At 44.0% G+C, this 20,605-nt stretch overlaps 1 protein-coding gene across 3 annotated transcripts in view; it reads right to left on the bottom strand.

Moving 5' to 3' along the window:
* The window catches only part of LOC123766895 (cysteine dioxygenase type 1), a 53,390-nt gene extending 43,219 nt beyond the window's left edge, over positions 1-10,171 (bottom strand). For all 3 annotated transcript variants that reach the window (XR_011223331.1, XR_011223332.1, XM_045756355.2), the window contains exon 1: positions 9,714-10,171. Coding sequence is in view for 1 of the 3 variants with exons in the window: in XM_045756355.2 (XP_045612311.1) it covers positions 9,714-9,877 (164 nt within the window). In the remaining 2 variants the exon portion in view is untranslated. The remainder of the gene's footprint in view (positions 1-9,713) is intronic.
* Positions 10,172-20,605: the final 10,434 nt, after the last annotated feature.

Here is a 20,605-nt window from a genome sequence, read left to right as displayed (position 1 = left end):
TATATGAATAATGATGAAAATCTTTATCTTTGTTATTATGAGTACCATCTCTGGCTGGAAGAAGGGGACCCTCAGCCTCGGAGGAAACCACACATAACGCATTATAGGGACTGTTTAGGTCCCCTCCAATACGGACCGGTTATTATTATAATAGTAATAGTAGTAATAATATAATAGTATAATACGGTTATTATTATAATTTAATCTGTGTGGCGTCTTATATATTACGATGACCAAATCACACATCAGAAGACGGAGAAACGTCGCCGTCTCGGACCATTATAAAGCCTCGTGTTGATAATGGTCCAAGACGGACCGAAACGTCGTCGCTTCTCCATCTTCTGACGTGTGGGGTTTGGTCGTCATATCTTCAGCCAGGTTATTGTGACTCGTCGTCTGCTCTTGTAGATTGTGTACAATCTGTACAATGTGTAGTTTGTGGAAAGATCAATATTCTGACAGTTTGGGTGTGTGGTCCCTGTCCCCCCCCCCCCCTGAAACACTAAACTTGCCAGTCATGCTGACAACCTCTCCTCTCCCACCTGCTTCTGGCAACATATTAAGGTTGTGACATGGCCAGATTACTGGCCATGTCTACTCCAAGGTCTTTCTCCTGTTTTTCTGTATATATCTGTGTGTGTGTGTATTCACCTAGTTGTATTCACCTAGTTGTGCTTGCGGGGGTTGAGCTTTGCTATTTCGACCCGCCTCTGAACCGTCAATCAACTGTTTCTAACTACTACTATTTTTTTTCACATCACACACACGCCAAGTTAGCTACTAGTTGAGTGGAAGTTCCACAGTTCTGTATAATTAGTGCCGTAATGTGTGTAGCTTTCACCACGGGTATCTGTACACGGTGTACCCTTCACCACGGGTATCTGTACACAATGTACCCTTCACCACGGGTACCCTTCACCACGGGTATCTGTACACAATGTACCCTTCACCACGGGTATCTGTACACATAACTTAAGATGATAGCGAGGGACGCGGGTAGACAGGTGTAGCAGATGTTGTCATGGTGACAGGTGGCTTGAGGAGCTCCCAGCATCTACCTCTCTCTCTCCCTCTCTCTCTCTCTCCCTCCCTCTCTCTCTCCTCCTCTCTCTCCCTCCCTCTCTCTCTCTCTCCCTCCCCCTCTCTCCCTCCCCCTCTCTCCCTCCCTCCCACCCTCACCCACACTGATGGCTGTGTCCTCACCTAGTTGTGCTTGCGGGGGGTTGAGCTCTGGCTCTTTGGTCCCGCCTCTCAACTGTCAACTGATGTACAGATTCCTAAGCCTACTGGGCTCTATCATATCTACATTTGAAACTGTGTATGGAGTCAGCCTCCACCACATCACTGCCTAATGCATTCCACCTGTTAACTACTCTGACACTGAAAAACTTCTTTCTAACGTCCCTGTGGCTCATGCGGGTACTCAGTTTCCACCTGTGTCCCCTTGTTCGCGTACCACCCGTGTTAAACAATTTATCTTTATCTACCCTGTCTATTCCTCTTAGAATTTTGTAAGTTGTGATCAGGTCTTCCCGAGCTTTCCTGTCTTCCAGCGACGTGAGGTGCATCTCCCTCAGCCTTTCCTCGTAACTCATGCCTCTTACTTCTGGGACTAGCCTAGTGGCATATCTCTGAACTTTTTCAAGCTTCGTCTTGTGCTTGACAAGGTACGTGCTCCATGCTGGGGCCGCATACTCCAGGATTGGTTTTACATATGTGGTGTACAAGATTCTGAATGATTCCTTACACAGGTTCCTGAAGACAGTTCTGATGTTAGCCAGCCTCGCATATGTCGCAGACGTAATTCTTTTTATGTGGGCTTCAGGAGACAGGTTTGATGTGATATCAACTCCTAGATCTTTCTCTCTGTCCGTTTCGTGAAGGACTTCATCTCCCATTCGGTATCCCTTGTTTGGATTCCTGTTTCCATCGCCTAGTTTCATTACCTTACATTTACTCGGGTTGAACTTTAGTAGCCATTTGTTGGACCATTCATTCAGTCTGTCTAGGTCATCTTGTAGCCTCATACTATCTTCCTCTGTCTTAATCCTCCTCATAATAGTTGCATCATCAGCAAACATTGAGAGGAACGAGTCTATACCTTCTGGGAGATCATTTACATATATCAGAAACTGTATAGGTCCAAGGACTGAACCCTGTGTGTGTGTGTGTGTGTGTGTGTGTGTGTGTGTGTGTGTGTACTTACCTAGTTGTGCTTGCGGGTGTTGAGCTCTGGCTCTTTGGTGTTTCCTCTCAACTGTCAATCAACAGGTGTACAGGTTCCTGAGCCTATTGAGCTTTATCATATCTACACATGAAGCTGTGAATGGAGTCAGCCTCCACCACATCACTTCCTAATGCATTCCATTTGTCTACTAATCTGACACTGAAAAAATTCTTTCTAACGTCTCTATGCCTCATTTGGGCACTCAATTTCCACCTGTGCCCCCCTAGTGCGTGTGCCCCTTGTGTTAAATAGCCTGTCTTTATCAACCCTGTCGATTCCCTTGAGAATCTTGAATGTGGTGATCATGTCCCCCCTAACTCTTCAGTCTTCCAACGAAGTGAGTACGGTACTGTATCAAAGGCTTTCCGACAATCCAAGAAAATGCAGTCCGCCCAGCCCTCTGTTTCTTGCTTAATCTTTGTCACCTGATCGTAGAATTCTATCAAGCCTGTAAGGCAAGATTTACCCTCCCTGAACCCATGTTGGCGATTTGTCACGAAGTCCCTTCTCTCCGGATGTTACAAGGTTTTTTCTCACAATCTTCTCCATCACCTTGCATGGTATACAAGTTAAGGACACTGGCCTGTAGTTCAGTGCCTCTTGCCTGTCGCCCTTTTTGTATATTGGGACTACATTCGCCGTCTTCCATATTTCTGGTAGGTCTCCCGTTTCCAGTGACCTACTATACACTATGGAGAGTGGCAAACAAAGTGCCTCTGCACACTCTTTCAATACCCATGGTGAGATTCCGCCCGGCCCAACAGCCTTTCTCACGTCCAGCTCCAATAGGTGCCTCTTGACCTATTCTCTTGTAATTTCGAACCCTTCCAAGGTCGCCTGGTTTGCTGCCACCTCTCCTAGCGCCGTGACCTGTCCTTGTTCGATTGTAAAGACCTCCTGGAACCTTTTGTTAAGTTCTTCACACACCTCTTTTTCAGTGTGTGTGTGTGTGTGTGTGTGTGTGTGTGTGTGTGTGTGTGTGTGTGTGTGTGTGTGTGTGTGTGTGTGTGTGTGTGTGTGTACACCTAACTACTCGTAATTGTGCTTGCGGAGTTGAGCTTTAGCTCTTCAGACCCGCTTCTGATCCTTTAATCAATTTGTGTACAGGTTTCCGATCATATTGATCTCTATTAAATGAACATTTGAAATTGAAATTGAAACAAGTTTATTGAGGTAAAACACACACAAAGGGATGAGGTAGCTCAAGCTATTCTCACCCCGATCAGTACAACGTGATTCATACATATATAGACACACATCACAAACAATAAACATGACCTTCTTGGTCCATTCCATTTACTCCCTCGTCTCTCAGTAGCACAATTGTCTTGAGTATCTGTGTGTCTCATTTACATACTCAGTTTTAACATAAGAATAAAGGAAAGTGCAGAAGGCAGCTCTTATTTGTTTCCATACAAACTCAGGATTATATATATATATATATATATATATATATATATATATATATATATATATATATATATATATATGTTGTACCTAATAGCCAGAACGTCGTATTCGGCCTACTATGCAAGGCCCAATTTGCCTAATAAGCCAAGTTTTCCTGAATTAATATATTTTCTCTAATTTTTTTCTTATGAAATGATAAAGCTACCCATTTCATTATGTATGAGGTTAATTTTCTTTTATTGGAGTTAAAATAAACGTAGATATATGAACGAACCTAACCAACCCTACCTAACCTAACCTAACCTATCTTTATTGGTTATGTTAGGTTAGGTAGCCTAAAAAGTTAGGTTAGGTTAGGTTAGGTAGGTTAGGTAGTCGAAAAACAATTAATTCATGAAAACTTGGCTTACTAGGCAAATTGGGCCTTGCATAGTAGGCTGAGAAGTGCGTTCTGGCTACTAGGTACGACATATATATATATATATATATATATATATATATATATATATATATATATATATATATATATATATATATATATATATATATATATATATATATATAATCGGCTATCACCTCATTATGTCCGGTCGTGATGGTCAAGTGGATTAAGGCGTCTTGTACATACCAGTTGCGTGGCATCTGGGAGTATGGGTTCGAGTCACTTCTGGGGTGTGAGTTTTCAGTTGCATATTGTCCTGGGGACCATTCAGGCTTGTTCGCATTTGTGTTCCTCACGTGTGCCCCAAAGAATGAGGTGATTTGGTAAAATGCTATGCCCAAGATTACTATCCGAGTGCCGGCGGTGGGGTGGTTCAAATAGCCTCGGCTATCACCTCATTATGTCCGGTCGTGATGGTCAAGTGGATTAAGGCGTCTTGTACATACCAGTTGCGTGGCATCTGGGAGTATGGGTTCGAGTCACTTCTGGGGTGTGAGTTTTCAGTTGCATATTGTCCTGGGGACCATTCAGGCTTGTTCGCATTTGTGTTCCTCACGTGTGCCCCAAAGAATGAGGTGATTTGGTAAAATGCTATGCCCAAGATTACTATCCGAGTGCCGGCGGTGGGGTGGTTCAAATAGCCTCGGCTATCACCTCATTATGTCCGGTCGTGATGGTCAAGTGGATTAAGGCGTCTTGTACATACCAGTTGCGTGGCATCCTGGGAGTATGGGTTCGAGTCACTTCTGGGGTGTGAGTTTTCAGTTGCATATTGTCCTGGGGACCATTCAGGCTTGTTCGCATTTGTGTTCCTCACGTGTGCCCCAAAGAATGAGGTGATTTGGTAAAATGCTATGCCCAAGATTACTATCCGAGTGCCGGCGGTGGGGTGGTTCAAATAGCCTCGGCTATCACCTCATTATGTCCGGTCGTGATGGTCAAGTGGATTAAGGCGTCTTGTACATACCAGTTGCGTGGCATCCTGGGAGTATGGGTTCGAGTCACTTCTGGGGTGTGAGTTTTCAGTTGCATATTGTCCTGGGGACCATTCAGGCTTGTTCGCATATATATATATATATATATATATATATATATATATATATATATATATATATATATATATATATATATATATATATATATATATATATATATATATGCAACAATTATCAAAAAACACTGATCCAAGCATGCGGAAAAACCACATGTGAAAAACAGAGAATGCTTAACGCGTTTTCGGCTACATCGTCTTCATCAGAGCAAAGTAGAATGAAGTTGATCCTTCATTCTACTTTGCTCTGATGAAGGTGAAGTAGCCTAAAACGCGTTAAGCATTCTCTATTTTTCACATGTGGTTTTTCCGCATATATTATATATATATATATATATATATATATATATATATATATATATATATATATATATATGTGTGTGTGTGTGTGTGTGTGTGTGTGTGTGTGTGTGTGTGTGTGTGTGTGTGTGTGTGTGTGTGTGTGTGTGTGTGTGTGTATCACGAAAATAAACACGTGATTAAAAATGTGACAATGTCAGACCACGGAGGAAAAATGAAACAGGAATTTCCTTAAGTACTTTCGTATATTAAAGTACTTAAGGAAATTCCTGTTTCAATTTTCCTCCGTGGTCTGACACTGTCACACACACACACACACACGCACACACACACACACATATATATATATATATATATATATATATATATATATATATATATATATATATATATATAATATATATATATATATATATATATATATATATATATATATATATATATATATATATATATATATATATAATATATATATATATATGTATATATAGTCGGATTTCCCTAGTCCGTGCCAGCTGAGGGCGCCAGACGAAGTGGGGTTTTCCCAATATAAAATGTAATTAACTATTGTGTCCCTGTTTTTGTCCTCACACTTTACCCTTCATGTCATCTAAATCCCCTCAAGCTGAACAACCAGAGATACTGAGAGCCAAGTCGTATTCGAGTTGTGACAACATTTGTCAGTCTACTGATGTTACTTGCCCCCATTCAAGTGCATTTTTTATTATTATTTTATATACAAGAGTTCTTACATTCTTGTTCAGCCACAAGCATGCATAGCATTTCGGGCAGGTCCTTAATCCTATGTTCCCCGGAATACGACCCGCCAAATCGTTTAAAACCAGGTACCTATTTTACTGTTGGGAGGCTTGTTTACCTAAATTAAGGCTAAATTAAGCGCCAATCCTTTACTTTACAATTAAGGATTAGCGGCCAATAAATCCTACCCCGCCCAGGACATACGAACCCAGGACAAGGAGCTTGTGAAACGCCAGACGAGTGTCTTACCACTACACCACGGGTACTGCTACGGTGTTTTGTTTATCATTTAATTGATAAACACTTGATATACCGGTTCCTGTTTGCACACTTCTACCTCAAATCCATCTAAAAGCACTCCTAGGCACACCCATCAGGGCAGCCTGAGGAGCCACAGGTATCAAAGCCCACAGCCCCAGCAGGAGCCCCGGAAACAGGCCCTAGCAAGGTGTAATAGTGCCTTCGTTAGTATGTGTAACTCCTGCCCCCCTACAACTGAATATTACTCTTATGTTCTTTGTGCACACATTCTTTGGAATAAACATTGATTAATTGGAAGTGGAGAAGCGCTGGAAGCAGCATCACCACAAACAATTGGATATATAGGCCTACATTACGATTTTTTGGACATAAGTACCTGGGTAATTAGATTATATGGGATGGTACGTTTTGGTAAGGTAAAAGCACTGGCCACCAGCCAGAGAGGCAACAAAAAGAAGCCCAACAGCCTAGCGTAATACCCCCCCCCCCCTCCCCACACACACAGTGTTAGGCTACGTAACACGAGTTATGATATTCTCAGCTCGCCAGAATGGCTGCTCGTGAATTTCCATGATATTTCCGACATTTTGACTTTATTTATAAATATTAAAGCCAATTGCCACATTATTATACAAAGAGAAGAATATTCCGGATCTCGGTGTATTTAGAACTATACTTACTGGTTGTATTTTCTTGTGGTGAACTTATTTCTTCCTTATTAGCCCCCCACCCCTCCTTACATATGAACCATACGCCTTAGGCTCAACAAACTGATAGCGACATTGAAATTTGCAGACTATAGGCTGACAAGGAAATATTCTTCAGCGCCGTTGTCATAGCAGTCATCAAAATTATGTGGGCTACACATAGGTCCTAAATAACGCTTATTTATTTAGTTTGTCGATAATAATATTTAGTATGATCAGTTATCTAAATGGTGTGGGCTACTCACAGGTCCTCAGTAACGCTATGAGTTATCAATAGTAATACTGTGCAGACGAGGAATCACAGTAACGTGGCTGAAATATCGATAAGTCAAAAATCGACTTGAGAATGGTCCTGGACGGACCGAAACGTCGTCGTCGTCCCTTCACTTTCTAGTGTGTGGTTTGGTCATCAATAGTAATACAGTATTTAATATAAACAAATTATTAAGCTATGCATCAGAACCAAACGACTGAGTTAAGTTACAACCAACCTATTGCCGACTTTCCGGCAACTTACACACGTCTAACTTATCACTCAACTTAGACTGATTTATTTTTAACTATGCACCAAAACACTATGAATCCCCCAGTCCGGCTCCAGTGATGTTATCACACATATTCTAGTGTGCAACTTTTTTTGGAATCAACTTTTTTTTTACAAAATATGTGTGTACCTTTTTGAAAAAGAAAAATATATATACAACTTTTTTTTTACAAAATATGTGTGTACCTTTTTGTAAAGAAAAATATATATACAACTTTTTTTTTACAAAATATGTGTGTACCTTTTTGTAAAGAAAAACATATATACAACTTTTTTTTTACAAAATATGTGTGTACCTTTTTGTAAAGAAAAATATATATACAGATAATTACTGTATATTTCGACTATTACTTTGAAAGGTTATACAAATTATTAATTCCCGTTGTTGCGGACAACATAAGAATAAAGATAACTGCAGAAGGCCTATTGGCCCATACGAGGCAGCTCCTATTTATAATCACTCAATCCCACTCATATACATGTCCAACCCACGCTTGAAACAATCAAGGGACTCCACCTCAAGAAGCCAGTGTATATATATGTATATGTATATACTTTAGGCTTATACTGAGGCCCCTTTCACTAAGGTCAAACTACTGACCTTCCCCAAGGATGCAACCTCACAACAGTTGACTCGACTGCAAGGTACCTTACTCACTGCTAGGTAAACAGGTGCATTAGGTGAAAGGAAAAATGCTCAGCCATTTAAACTTTCCCACCAATGAATTGACAGGAAATTATACTACCAAAACTATATATTTTTCCTAAACTGCAAGTAGAAAGTATTAATATACTTGCAAACTTCCATGTCAAAAAAAAAATAGTTACATGATGAAATATATAACCTTGACGTTACATTGTAAATTATATAAACCTTGACGTTCTATTGTAAAATATATAACCTTGACGTTCCATTGTAAAATATATAACCTTGACGTTAAAACTTACGATCCATTGTAAATTATATAAACCTTGACGTTCCATTGTAAAATATATAACCTTGACGTTCCATTGTAAAATATATAACCTTGACGTTCCATTGTAAAATATATAAACCTTGACGTTCCATTGTAAAATATATAACCTTGACGTTCCATTGTAAAATATATAACCTTGACGTTAAAACTTACGATCCATTGTAAATTATATAAACCTTGACGTTCCATTGTAAAATATATAACCTTGACGTTCCATTGTAAAATATATAACCTTGACGTTCCATTGTAAAATATATAAACCTTGACGTTCCATTGTAAAATATATAACCTTGACGTTCCATTGTAAAATATATAACCTTGACGTTCCATTGTAAAATATATAAACCTTGACGTTCCATTGTAAAATATATAACCTTGACGTTCCATTGTAAAATATATAACCTTGACGTTAAAACTTACGATCCATTGTAAATTATATAAACCTTGACGTTCCATTGTAAAATATATAACCTTGACGTTCCATTGTAAAATATATAACCTTGACGTTCCATTGTAAAATATATAAACCTTGATGTTCCATTGTAAAATATATAACCTTGACGTTCCATTGTAAAATATATAACCTTGACGTTCCATTGTAAAATATATAAACCTTGACGTTCCATTGTAAAATATATAACCTTGACGTTCCATTGTAAAATATATAAACCTTGATGTTCCATTGTAAAATATATAACCTTGACGTTCCATTGTAAAATATATAAACCTTGACGTTCCATTGTAAAATATATAACCTTGACGTTCCATTGTAAAATATATAACCTTGACGTTCCATTGTAAAATATATAAACCTTGACGTTCCATTGTAAAATATATAACCTTGACGTTAAAACTTACGATCCATTGTAAATTATATAAACCTTGACGTTCCATTGTAAAATATATAAACCTTGACGTTCCATTGTAAAATATATAACCTTGACGTTCCATTGTAAAATATATAAACCTTGATGTTCCATTGTAAAATATATAACCTTGACGTTCCATTGTAAAATATAAACCAATTGAACTTACCTGTAGCGGTCAAACTTAGCGAACTTCTTCCACTCAATTGGGTTTGACTTGTAGGAGGCGAGGAGGTCCTGGACGACCTCCACGTTGACGTGGTCGTCCTCGAACACCTGGTAGAGTTCCTGCACCAGGTCGTCCAGGGTGGCCACCACCTGTCGCCCTTCCATAGTGCCGCACTCACACCACCTGTTGAGGTCAGGTGAGCCAACAGGTGTCACACACAGCTGGTAGCAGTACAGAGGTCAGGCGAGCCAACAGGTGTCTCACACAGCTGGTCAGGGGAGCCAACAGGTGTCTCACACAGCTGGTAGCAGAGGTCAAGCGAGCCAACAGGTGTCTCACACAGCTGGTAGCAGAGGTCAGGCGAGCCAACAGGTGGTACACACAGCTGGTAGTACTGTCGAGGTCAGGCGAGCCAACAGGTGGTACACACAGCTGGTAGTACTGTCGAGGTCAGGCGAGCCAACAGGTGTCTCACACACACACAGCTGGTGGCAATACAGAGGTCAGGTGAACCAACAGGTGGTACACACAGCTGGTAGTAGTGCCGAGAGGTCAGGGGAGCCAACAGGTGTCACACACACAGGTGGACAATAGTCCGTACAGAGATAATTCCCCGCTAGACACTAAGGCCGGTGACCACCACCACCTCCCTTAACATTCCCAATAAGATGCTACATGTCTCTAGACAAGTGTTTACAATTTATTGATCTTAGCTGCGTGATTACGCCTCGTGGGATGCGTATTGACACGATAATCTGTAGACTGTAACCTTAGTGTTGCTATACGTTGCGATATTGATCGCCATATACATACAGGTAAATAAAGTTATGGGTATTGTAATTCTCGGGCCCGTCCCGTGACGTCAGCGACGAGCCCACAATTTCCAGGGCTCTGATTGGCTGACGCCTCAGCTACTGTGAGTTGATTGGCTACCGCCCCGGCTACTCGTGTCAACCGAAGTCACCAATACTGTGGAAAGTTTCACAATAAAACAGACAGATTCACGTGGATACAACCGACTCGTTCCCATTACACCGGAGATTGTCTCATTATATCACTACAGTATTTAACCCCGAGGTCTATCGTCAGAGTAATTAACTGGTAAGCTCAACGAGCATCGAGTTAATGCCTGCAAGATATAACGTCAGTTTTACAATGGAAGACAATGGCGCCGGTTACACGTGGATCAAGAAGAAGCAGCATCTTAGCAACCTGCATGTTATAAGACTGTTGACCGTGATGGCCATCTTGCCCTCAGCTCCATTATCACGGCCTAGCCGAGGCGGCTTCCAGAGGGTTCTGCGTGGCCATATACCAATGATAAATACCAGTTTGTTAAGCACTATATCAATGGTCTACCGTGCTGGTAGAACGATAAGGTCCAGTCACTGAGATCTTGTGGATCATGTATTGCTATAGAGAGAGATGAGTTAATCCCTTTTGGAAGATTATAATTTACAATATATATATATATATATATATATATATATATATATATATATATATATATATATATATATATATATATATATATATATATATATATTAATAATTTAATAATTCTAACACGAATTTTCTCTATATTTCTTAGATTTCTTTTCACTGTTGATGGTAACTGAAAAATCATTCGTGTTAGAATTATTAATCTTACTTTTTCGGCCATATTTAATAATATATATATATATATATATATATATATATATATATATATATATATATATATATATATATATATATATATATATATATATATATATATATAAGAAGAGGATGGATATGAGTACTGACCCTTGAGGGACATCACTGGTGGACATCTCACTACTCTGAAGTTTTTTCCCTTTCACTGTGACTTTGTATTCTGTTACATAGGTACTACTTCATCTACAGTCATGAAGTAGCTGTCTTTCCTGCATGTTTCTTCAGTTTGCAAACTAGCCTTTTGTGGGGTATTGTGCCGAAGGCTTTCTGACAAGAAATGCAATCGGTTGAACGCTTTAAGGCGTCTGATCATAGAATTTGATCAGGTTAGCGTGGCCCAGTAAGCACCTCAAGGAGTTAGCAGCAAGACTTTCTCTTCTTACCAGCCATAAGGAATAGCAAGTATATTTCTTCACATTCGTATAGCGTAGACAGTCTACTTTGCTCTGAAACTTAAACTGCTTGATTATTACACGATAATTGCTTACAAGAAACTACCGCCCAAGACACGTCAATTTCAGATTACTGTATACTGCATAGTTCTTCCTGTTTCACCAGAGACCCCAACTGAGCCATTATCTAACACATCTCAGAGTTGCAAACTCAGTAAGATATGAACTGAGAATTAACAGGGCAGAGGAAGTTGATAAATACATTCGACATAATCTTACTGAAGCCAACAAAGAAGTCATAAATACTCATCAGTATATAGGCACGACAACAACATCTCTTTCCAGACGATTAACAATGCATAAGCAACAGGGCTCCATCAAGGAACATATAATCTCTTCCCACAACCAGACCATCACCAGTGAGTAATGGTAACAATGGGTAATGAGTAACAATGGGTAATGAGTAACAATGGGTAATGAGTAACAATGGGCCAACCAAATGCTTTTGGTCCGCGCTGAAATGTCCCTTGAAAAAAATATATATATAACAAACAAAATAAAAGGGACTATTTACAACAAGTCATTCTTTGGTAGTCACTCTTGTTTGCAGTAGATTTGTTAGATTAGTTACCAAATCGACCGCAACTAACATAATCTACTACTGGTAGTAGTTACCAACCACTTGGGGTGGACGGTGGAGCGACGGTCTCGCATCGTGCAGGTCGGCGTTCAATCCCCGACTGTCTAACTGCCCCGACCAGTAGTAGATTATGTTAGTTGCGGTCGATTTGGTAACTAATCAAACAAATCTACTGCAAACAAGATTCTGGTTGGGCATCATCATTGGGCATCAAGAGTCTGGTTGGGCATCATCCCATCCCAAATCCTGACCCCTCCCAAGTGCTATACAATCATAATGGCTTGTCGCTTTCTCCTACTAGTTGCCTTCCCTTCCCTACTACAGGTAGTTAGGTTTTGTTAGATTAAAGTTTGTTTAGTATAGATTTAGTTAGGTTACGTTTTGTTAGCGAGTTACGAGTGAGTTATTAATATTTAAAATAAAACAATTATTTTAAAATAAAATTATTATATAATTATATAATTGCGTATTTCGTTATCTTATTTAATCAAGCTCTTTCTAGTCTTATCTTTTAAGTGTATAATAAAGACTTGTTTACTTCAGTTAATCTTTCTGGACTGCCCCAACCACCAGGATTAATCAAGCATTTACACAACCACTTACGAAACCTGTACATCTTTCCTCAATCATGGCGGCTTTGTTTACATTTATCAAGCAGATTTTGTTTTTGCTCCGAAGCGCTCAGAGGACGTTTATTACAATAATAACCTTGGGTTGTGAAGTTTCCAAGCTCATACGCTGCTTAATATTAGCGTTTGCATAAATGCTTATGAATCCTGGGCCTGGACAATATAGACTTGTCATCTAGTACAGATTGATTGATTGATTGATAAAGATTAAGCCACCCAAGAGGTGGCACGGGCATGAATAGCCCGTAAGTGGTAAATTTTTTTTGTTCAGTAATTCTTTTCAGTGTTTCGAGGTCGCATTTAATCGTCAAGCTGCTATCGCGGGGGAGGATAGCTTGCGATGTAGTGAAAAGAAAACAATGGCACATGTTCAACTGAACCCCACCATTCTCAGAAGGTAAATAGCAATACAGTACTGTACCAAACTATTAAACACGGACAGGTTATGATGACCAGACCACACACTAGAAGGTGAAGGGACGACGACGTTTTGGTCCGTCCTGGACCATTCTCAATCGACTTGAGCGACGTTTCGGTCCAGGACGGACCGAAACGTCGCCGTCCCTTCACCTTCTAGTATGTAGTCTGGTCAACATACTTTAGCCACGTTATTGTGACTCCTCGCCTGCATACGGACAGGTTATATAGTACAGAGCTTATAGGCCTAGACGCCGACAGCAGAGTGAGGTCCTCAGCATGGTAAACAACACCAGAGGTAAGAAAGGAAGGAAGGTCCATTTAGGGCGGTCCGTTTAATTACCCAAAGCTTCCTAGCATTATGCAAGTAATGCCCTGGTAGTGTATTCTCGAAGGCGTGCACTATGGGACACTGGTCAGCTGTGGGTCCCTAGGCGTGCGTCTAGGGACCCCGGTTCGTGCCCCGCTTGGACGTGCGTGCCTGGCCGGGCCCCCTGCGAGCGGCCCGGCGTCGCCCTTGGAGTCGCCCCCACGTGGTCAGGTTGCTGTGGTCCTATGCCAAGGGCCATGGTGCGTGCCGTGCCCGGACGTGCGTGAACGGCGGGCTCCCTGTGAGCGGCCTGGCGGCCTCCAAAGGATACCTGATCAACCAGGCTGTGCCTCATACGTCAGGCTGCGAGCAGCCGCGTCCAACAGCCTGGTTGATCAGTCCGGCTACCAGGAGGCTTGGCCGGCGACCGGGCCGCGGGGACGCTAAGCCCCGGAAGCACCTCAAGGTAGGCCCTTGGCGGGGGCGCCACGTGGTCAGGTTGCAGTGGTCCTATGCTCCTTGGGCCCGACCTTTGGGGCCCATGCCCGGTCGGTGTCGCCCTCGTGCCAGGGCGCTCAGAGGAGCGCTTGCCCTGGGTTGTGTCTCGCTTCCTTCCTGTCCCTCTTGGGTGCTAAGCCACGCGGATTAGCGGCGTGGCCTTCCCCGGGGCGAGGGTCTGTCTGCATTCATGTCGTACCCGGGCGTGCCCACTTGTGGGGGGCCTGCCTCACGCCCACGGGCTGGAGACGCCCACGCCTGGCGGCGGTGTCTCGGTCGGCAGGCGCTGAGGCTTCTTTGCCTAGGGGCTGCCTCGACGTCAGGTTGGGCTTAGCCGCATGCCTCCCCGTCCCCTGCTGTTTTGGCCCAGGCTATCCACCGTTCTATGGTCCGTTCTGTTCTATGGTCCCCTGTTCTGTTTGGGGGTGTCTTGGTGAGCCAGGGCGCGCTCAGGCGTGTTTTGCGTTCATCAGGTATGTTTGTATGGTAGGTATGGTAACATACCTGCAGGTATGTTTGTCTCCAGACGTCTCGTCTGGCCGGTTTAGCCCGGCACGTTCGTACCCAGATGTTTTCGCCTGGCCGGTTTAGCCGGCACGTTTGTACCCAGACGTTGTCGACTGTCTGGTGTAGCCCGGTACATTTGTTCCCAGACATTTCGTCCGGCTGGTATAGCCGGCACGTTCGTACCCAGACGTTTTTGTCTGGCCGGTGTAGCCCGGTACGTCAATTCCACCACGTTTCGTTCGAAACGCTTTAGCACAGTACTCCCGTGGTTTTCCTCGGTTGCGTGTACCACACGTTGGTCTGACTGGAGTGCACGGTTATGCGGCCCCTTTCCCATCACAAGTTTTCAGCTGTCCAGCCCAACGCCTGGCCGTGCGGTCTGCCGCTTGAGCGACTTCAAATCAAATCAATCAAATGTTTATTTAGGTAAGGTACATACATACAAGAGACTTTACAAAGAGTGATGGATTTAATCCTAATTATTGCGGTCATTTATTATTTAATTCTGTTCAATTTTAATACATTCCTTTATTTAGACTTTCAGCTTGATTAGTTTCATTACGCGGCAAACTTAGGAAATTTATAGCATTGCTTACACCTCTTGCCTTAAAAAAAAAAAAAATCTATTTTCGTAAAAGAATTCGTATTTTCATGTCAATTTAGTGAACGGGAACCCGCTCCTGTTTTGGTGATTTATGTTCCTCCATCATTAACTATACCCTTACTTAAATAACTTGTTATATTCTTAGTCTTTCAGTCATGACGCGTATTAAGACTTGCCTCATTTATTCCTCAATTTAGCATTGCGCAAGCCTCTGGATTTAGATCCTTTAGTTTTAATTAGGCATTCGTTTTCATGTCAATTTAGTGAACGGGAGCCCGCTCCTGTTTTGGTGATTTACGTTCCTCCATCATTAACTAAACGCTTACTTAAATAACTGGTTATATCCTTAGTCTTTCGGTCATCACGTGTTTAAGACTAAAGTTTTTCTTCAATTTAGCATTGAGCAAGCCTCTGGCTTTAGATTATTCCTGCACTTGATTTATGAGTCAATTACCCTCAGCAATTTGTTACTGCAATTTATGCATTGCGTTTGCTCCACGTTTTATTTAACTTTTTGTGCCACAATTATGTATGTGTAACTGCCGCTTTTGTCATTGAGTTTAAGTTAAGTCAGCTAGGATGTGCTAGTTAGGTTATACTATGGTGTCTTAGAGTCACTGACGTGTATTAAGCGAGTATGGACCAATACGCAACCTCGCCAGAGCTGTTTCCCACCGCCGGTTACGGTGGAAGGAGGACGGCCACGAGGAAACACAACATTTAAGAGTACGTAGCTTGTTACCAGTAACAGACAACCAAGAAGCCTGCCAACGGGTAAGGACTGAGGAATGGATAACCGGGTAAAAGTCGGAATACGGAATGCCTTTACGAGAGATGGGACAAGAGCGGACAGCTTCCTTGGCGGCAGCATCCGCACACTCATTTAAAGACACACCAATATGGCTGGGAACCCAATAAAACTCAACCGACTAAAATTTACTGTGAACAAGAAACAGCCAATGCTGGATCTCGACAACTACTGGATGAACCGGATTAAAGGACCCGAGAGCCATGAGGGCACTACGAGAGTCAACAACAACTACAAAGGAAGAATGACAACGAGAAAGCAGGAGACGAAGAGCATAGAGAATAGCATAAAGTTTCGCTGTAAAGATGCTAGTCTCCGGAGGTAAGCGACACATATAAGTGCGATCAGGAAAAACAACAGAGTAGCCAACACCGTCCGCTGACTTAGACCCATCGGTGAAGACAGAAACGGAGCGGGAGTGAGAAGAAAAGTGCTTGAGGAAAAGGCGTTTTAGAACCGTAGGAGGGGTAAAAGCTTTAGGGATACGGGTCAAGGATGTACAAAACCGCGGAAGAGGGACCCTCCACGGGGGCAAAGAAGGAACAACACGAGGAGAAACATCAGAAATACGAACGGAAAGAGAATCCTGTAGGCGAGATAACCGGACAGAAAGAGGGAGGTGGTGAAGAGGAACAGGAACCGCAGGAGGGGTAAAAGTTAAAGCACGACAGAGGCGAGAGGAAGGATGTTGCAAGGACCGCGCAAGATAGCAAAGACAGTAGCGATCACGGTGGTCCTGGAGAGACAGGAAGACAGTGTCAACATACAAGCTAAGGATGGGAGTCGAACGAAAGGCACCAGAATTGAGGCGCAACCTAGTATGGTGCAAAGCATCAAGACGGCGAAGAGTAGAAGGAGAAGCAGACGAGTAAGCAGGGCAACCATAATCGAGCTTAGACAGGACGAGAGAGGAATATAAAGCAAGGAGAGTGCGCCTATCTGCCCCCCAGAAGTATGGGACAAGACCCGAAGGAGGGTAAGGGCCTTAGAGCACTCAACACGGAGGTAAGAGATATGGGGAGACCAAGACAAACGAGTGTCAAGGAATAACCCCAAAAGCTTCGCGGAATCTTTGTATCCAAGGGGATGACCATAAAGTGACAAAGAGGGACGAAGAACAACCCGTTTCCGCGTAAAAGTCATGGCACAAGTCTTAGAAGTAGAGAACTTGAAGCCATGATCTGTGGCCCAAGACGACACGGCATCAATTGCAAGTTGAAGCCGGCGTTGAAGGAGAGGCGAATCATCACCCTGACAACAAAGGGTAAGATCATCGACATAGAGAGCGGAGAAGACACCAGAAGGAAGAGAGGAAAGAAGACCATTGAGGGCAACCAGAAAAAGAGTAGTGCTCAGAACACTACCCTGGGGCACACCTTCGTATTGCTGAAAAAAGGGAGAGAGAGTGGTACCAAGGCGCACCCGAAAGGAACGACGAGAGAGGAAGCTGCGGAGAAAGAGAGGGAGATGACCACGAAGGCCAAAAGAATGAAGTTGAGATAGGATATGATAACGCCAAGTGGTGTCGTAAGCCTTTTCCAGGTCAAAACAACGGAGGTCTTCGCAGCAAAAGCAGTACGAATATAGACCTCCAAGTTCACCAGGACATCTGTCGTGCTGCGGCACTTGCGGAAACCAAATTGAGAAGGGGAGAGGAGGTGATGGTGTTCCAGGAACCACATCAGACGAACGTTAACCATACGTTCAAAGAGTTTGCAGACACAACTTGTGAGAGCAATAGGGCGAAAGTCCTTAGGGGAAGTACCCAGAGACCCCGGTTTGCGAACAGGGAGGACAACGGCATCGAGCCAGTCCTCAGGGACTGACGACGACTCCCAGATCCGATTATACAGACTCAGTAAATATTGAGACGTGCTCGGAAGGAGATGGCGAAGCATCTCATAATGAATACCATCGGAGCCCGCCGCCGTAGAACCGCAGAGGGCCAGGGCAGAACGAAGTTCAGAGAGAGAGAAGGGATCATTATAGGGAAGCTGAAGATGCGTGCAGAAATCTAAAGGACGAGACTCAAGGACAGGTTTACGAAGAAGGAAAGATTGGGGAAGATGAAGACCAGAGCTAACAGAAGAAAAGTGGGAACCCAGTTCGGAAGCGACCTGCAATGGGTCCGCCACAAGAGTATCATGGAGGTGAAGGACCGGTGAAACATCGGGAACGAACTTACCCGCTATCTTGCGGATACGCTTCCAGATCTGGGCCAGAGGGGTTTCGGACGTAATTGTTGAGACATAAGATGCCCAACATTCACGTTTAGCTGTACGGATGGCCCTACGGGCCACCGCACTCGCTTTCCGAAAGAAAAGAAAAGAATCGGTCGTCTGCCTACGGCGGTGCCTCTTCCAGGCTGCACGCTTACAGCGGACAGCCCGAGCACAGTCCGCATTCCACCAGGGAACGCACTTCCGTGGACCCCGAGAGGAAGAGCGAGGAATAGAGCGGAGGGCAGCGTTGAAGACAGTGTCATGAAAAAGGAGGAGAGCGCGAGAGAGAGGCAGAAGGGAGAGGTCAGAGAGAGCAGCACGAGGATAAATAGGGTCCAGTCTGCCTTAGCAAACTGCCACCTAGAGAAAGAGAGGGAAGGGCGAAAAGAGAAAAAGGAAACAAGGATGGGGAAATGAGCACTTCCATGGAGGTCATCAAGAACCTGCCACGTGAAATCTAAGTAAAGAGAAGAAGAGCAGAGAGAAAGATCAAGACAAGAAAGGGTGCCTTTGTGTCTGGCTCCTGGAGACAGACACAAAGGGGCGAAAACCGCGAAATCAGAAGTTGGAGTTCGAGGAAATTGGCGTAATAACCTCGAACGTTCCATTGAAGAATGGACAATGACGAGAAGAGAAAGGACAAAAACAGAGAACAAGGAAGAAACAAAGGCGAAAGAGCAACAGAGCACGGTAAAGAATATCAGGGTCGGGATCAGGGTCAGCAAAGTCAGGGTTAGGGGGCATGGGTAAACTGAGCAAAGACGGAGGGAAGGAAACGGGAGAACAGATCAGAGGTGGGCGGGCGGGGTCCGGAGGAGAAGGAGGAGGAGGAAGAGGAGGAGACAACGGAGAGGAGCAGTCAAGGACAGCAGCAGGAAGAGGGATAGTAGAAAGAGGGGAGCGCACCCCAGCAAGAGCAGCAACCGAAAGGGAAGTAGGGGCCAAAGAAACCTCCATAGCAGGAACAGGGGGCGCAATCACTGAAACGGGAGGGGAAGGAGCAACAGAGCCAGAAGTAGGAGCTGAGGAAGAAAGCGAAGCCTTCTTACCCGACGGGGAAGAGGAAGGAGAGGAGCCAGGCTTACGCTTCTGACTTAAAGAGACTGGTGTCCCAGCAACTACGTACCGGGCAACGGATTCCAGTGTCTCAACAGGAGAAGCTGAACGAGAGCACACACGACGGCCGTTAGGAGAGCGATGGACATCCGCCCGCACCGACAGGCGGTGGGGAGAGCCGATAGATGAAGGAAGAGGATGGGAAGGAGGATCGGAGGGGGACGAGGAAGAAGACACAGGAGACATGACAGACCGGGTTGAAAGAAGGGTAACCCCAGACAGAGGACCAGGAGGGGGACCCCTCGGGGCAGAACACAAAGGAACAGAGGAGGGGGCAGTGGGCGTATCAGGGTCCAAGGCCCGGAAACGGTTGTGAGTCTGAGGAAGGGGGGAAGGACGAGGAGAGGAAGAGCGCAACACGCGAGCATAAGAGATGTTAGTATAAGGCGGGAGCCGGCGAACCTGGCGCCTCGCCTCAGGAAAAGATAAACGCTCCCGGTGCTTCAGGTTAAGGACGGCTGCCTCAAGCTTGTAATGGACACAGGCACGGGAGAAGGTAGGATGGGCCTCACCGCAGTTGAGGCAGCGAGCTTGGGGAGAAGTGCACTCCGACTTAGAGTGACCTTCACTCCCACACAAAGGACAGAGAGAGACAGTCCCAGAGCAGCGGAGGGCACCATGTCCAAACCTCCAGCACTTGTTACAAAGTCGAGGAGAAAGAATATACTCCTGGACAGAGCACCTAGCACCAGCAAGAATGACAGAGGATGGAAGGGTCCTACCATCAAAGGTGATCTTCACAACGCGAAGGGGTTGACGGCGACGACCACGAGGGGGACGAGTAAACGAGTCAACCTGGAGGACAGAATGGCCTTGGGCATCAAGGATATGCCGAATATCATCGTGGCAATCCTGCAGATTCCGAACACCGGTTGCAACATGGAGTGGGAGGAGAATAGTGCCAACACTGGCATTCAGCTGAACGTTCTTGGAGACCCGAACAGGGATCTCGCCAAGGCAAGATAAGGCAGCCAAGCGGGAAGCCGCATCCTGAGAAGGAGCAGCAACGACACGTGTACCGAGAAGAGTGGGGTTGAAAGTAACAAACGCA

Source organism: Procambarus clarkii, chromosome 60 (genome assembly GCF_040958095.1).
Source record: "Procambarus clarkii isolate CNS0578487 chromosome 60, FALCON_Pclarkii_2.0, whole genome shotgun sequence".
Lineage (NCBI taxonomy): Eukaryota > Metazoa > Arthropoda > Malacostraca > Decapoda > Cambaridae > Procambarus > Procambarus clarkii.
Note: the sequence above shows the minus strand (reverse complement) of the source record. Positions and strands in the feature narration are given on the sequence as shown.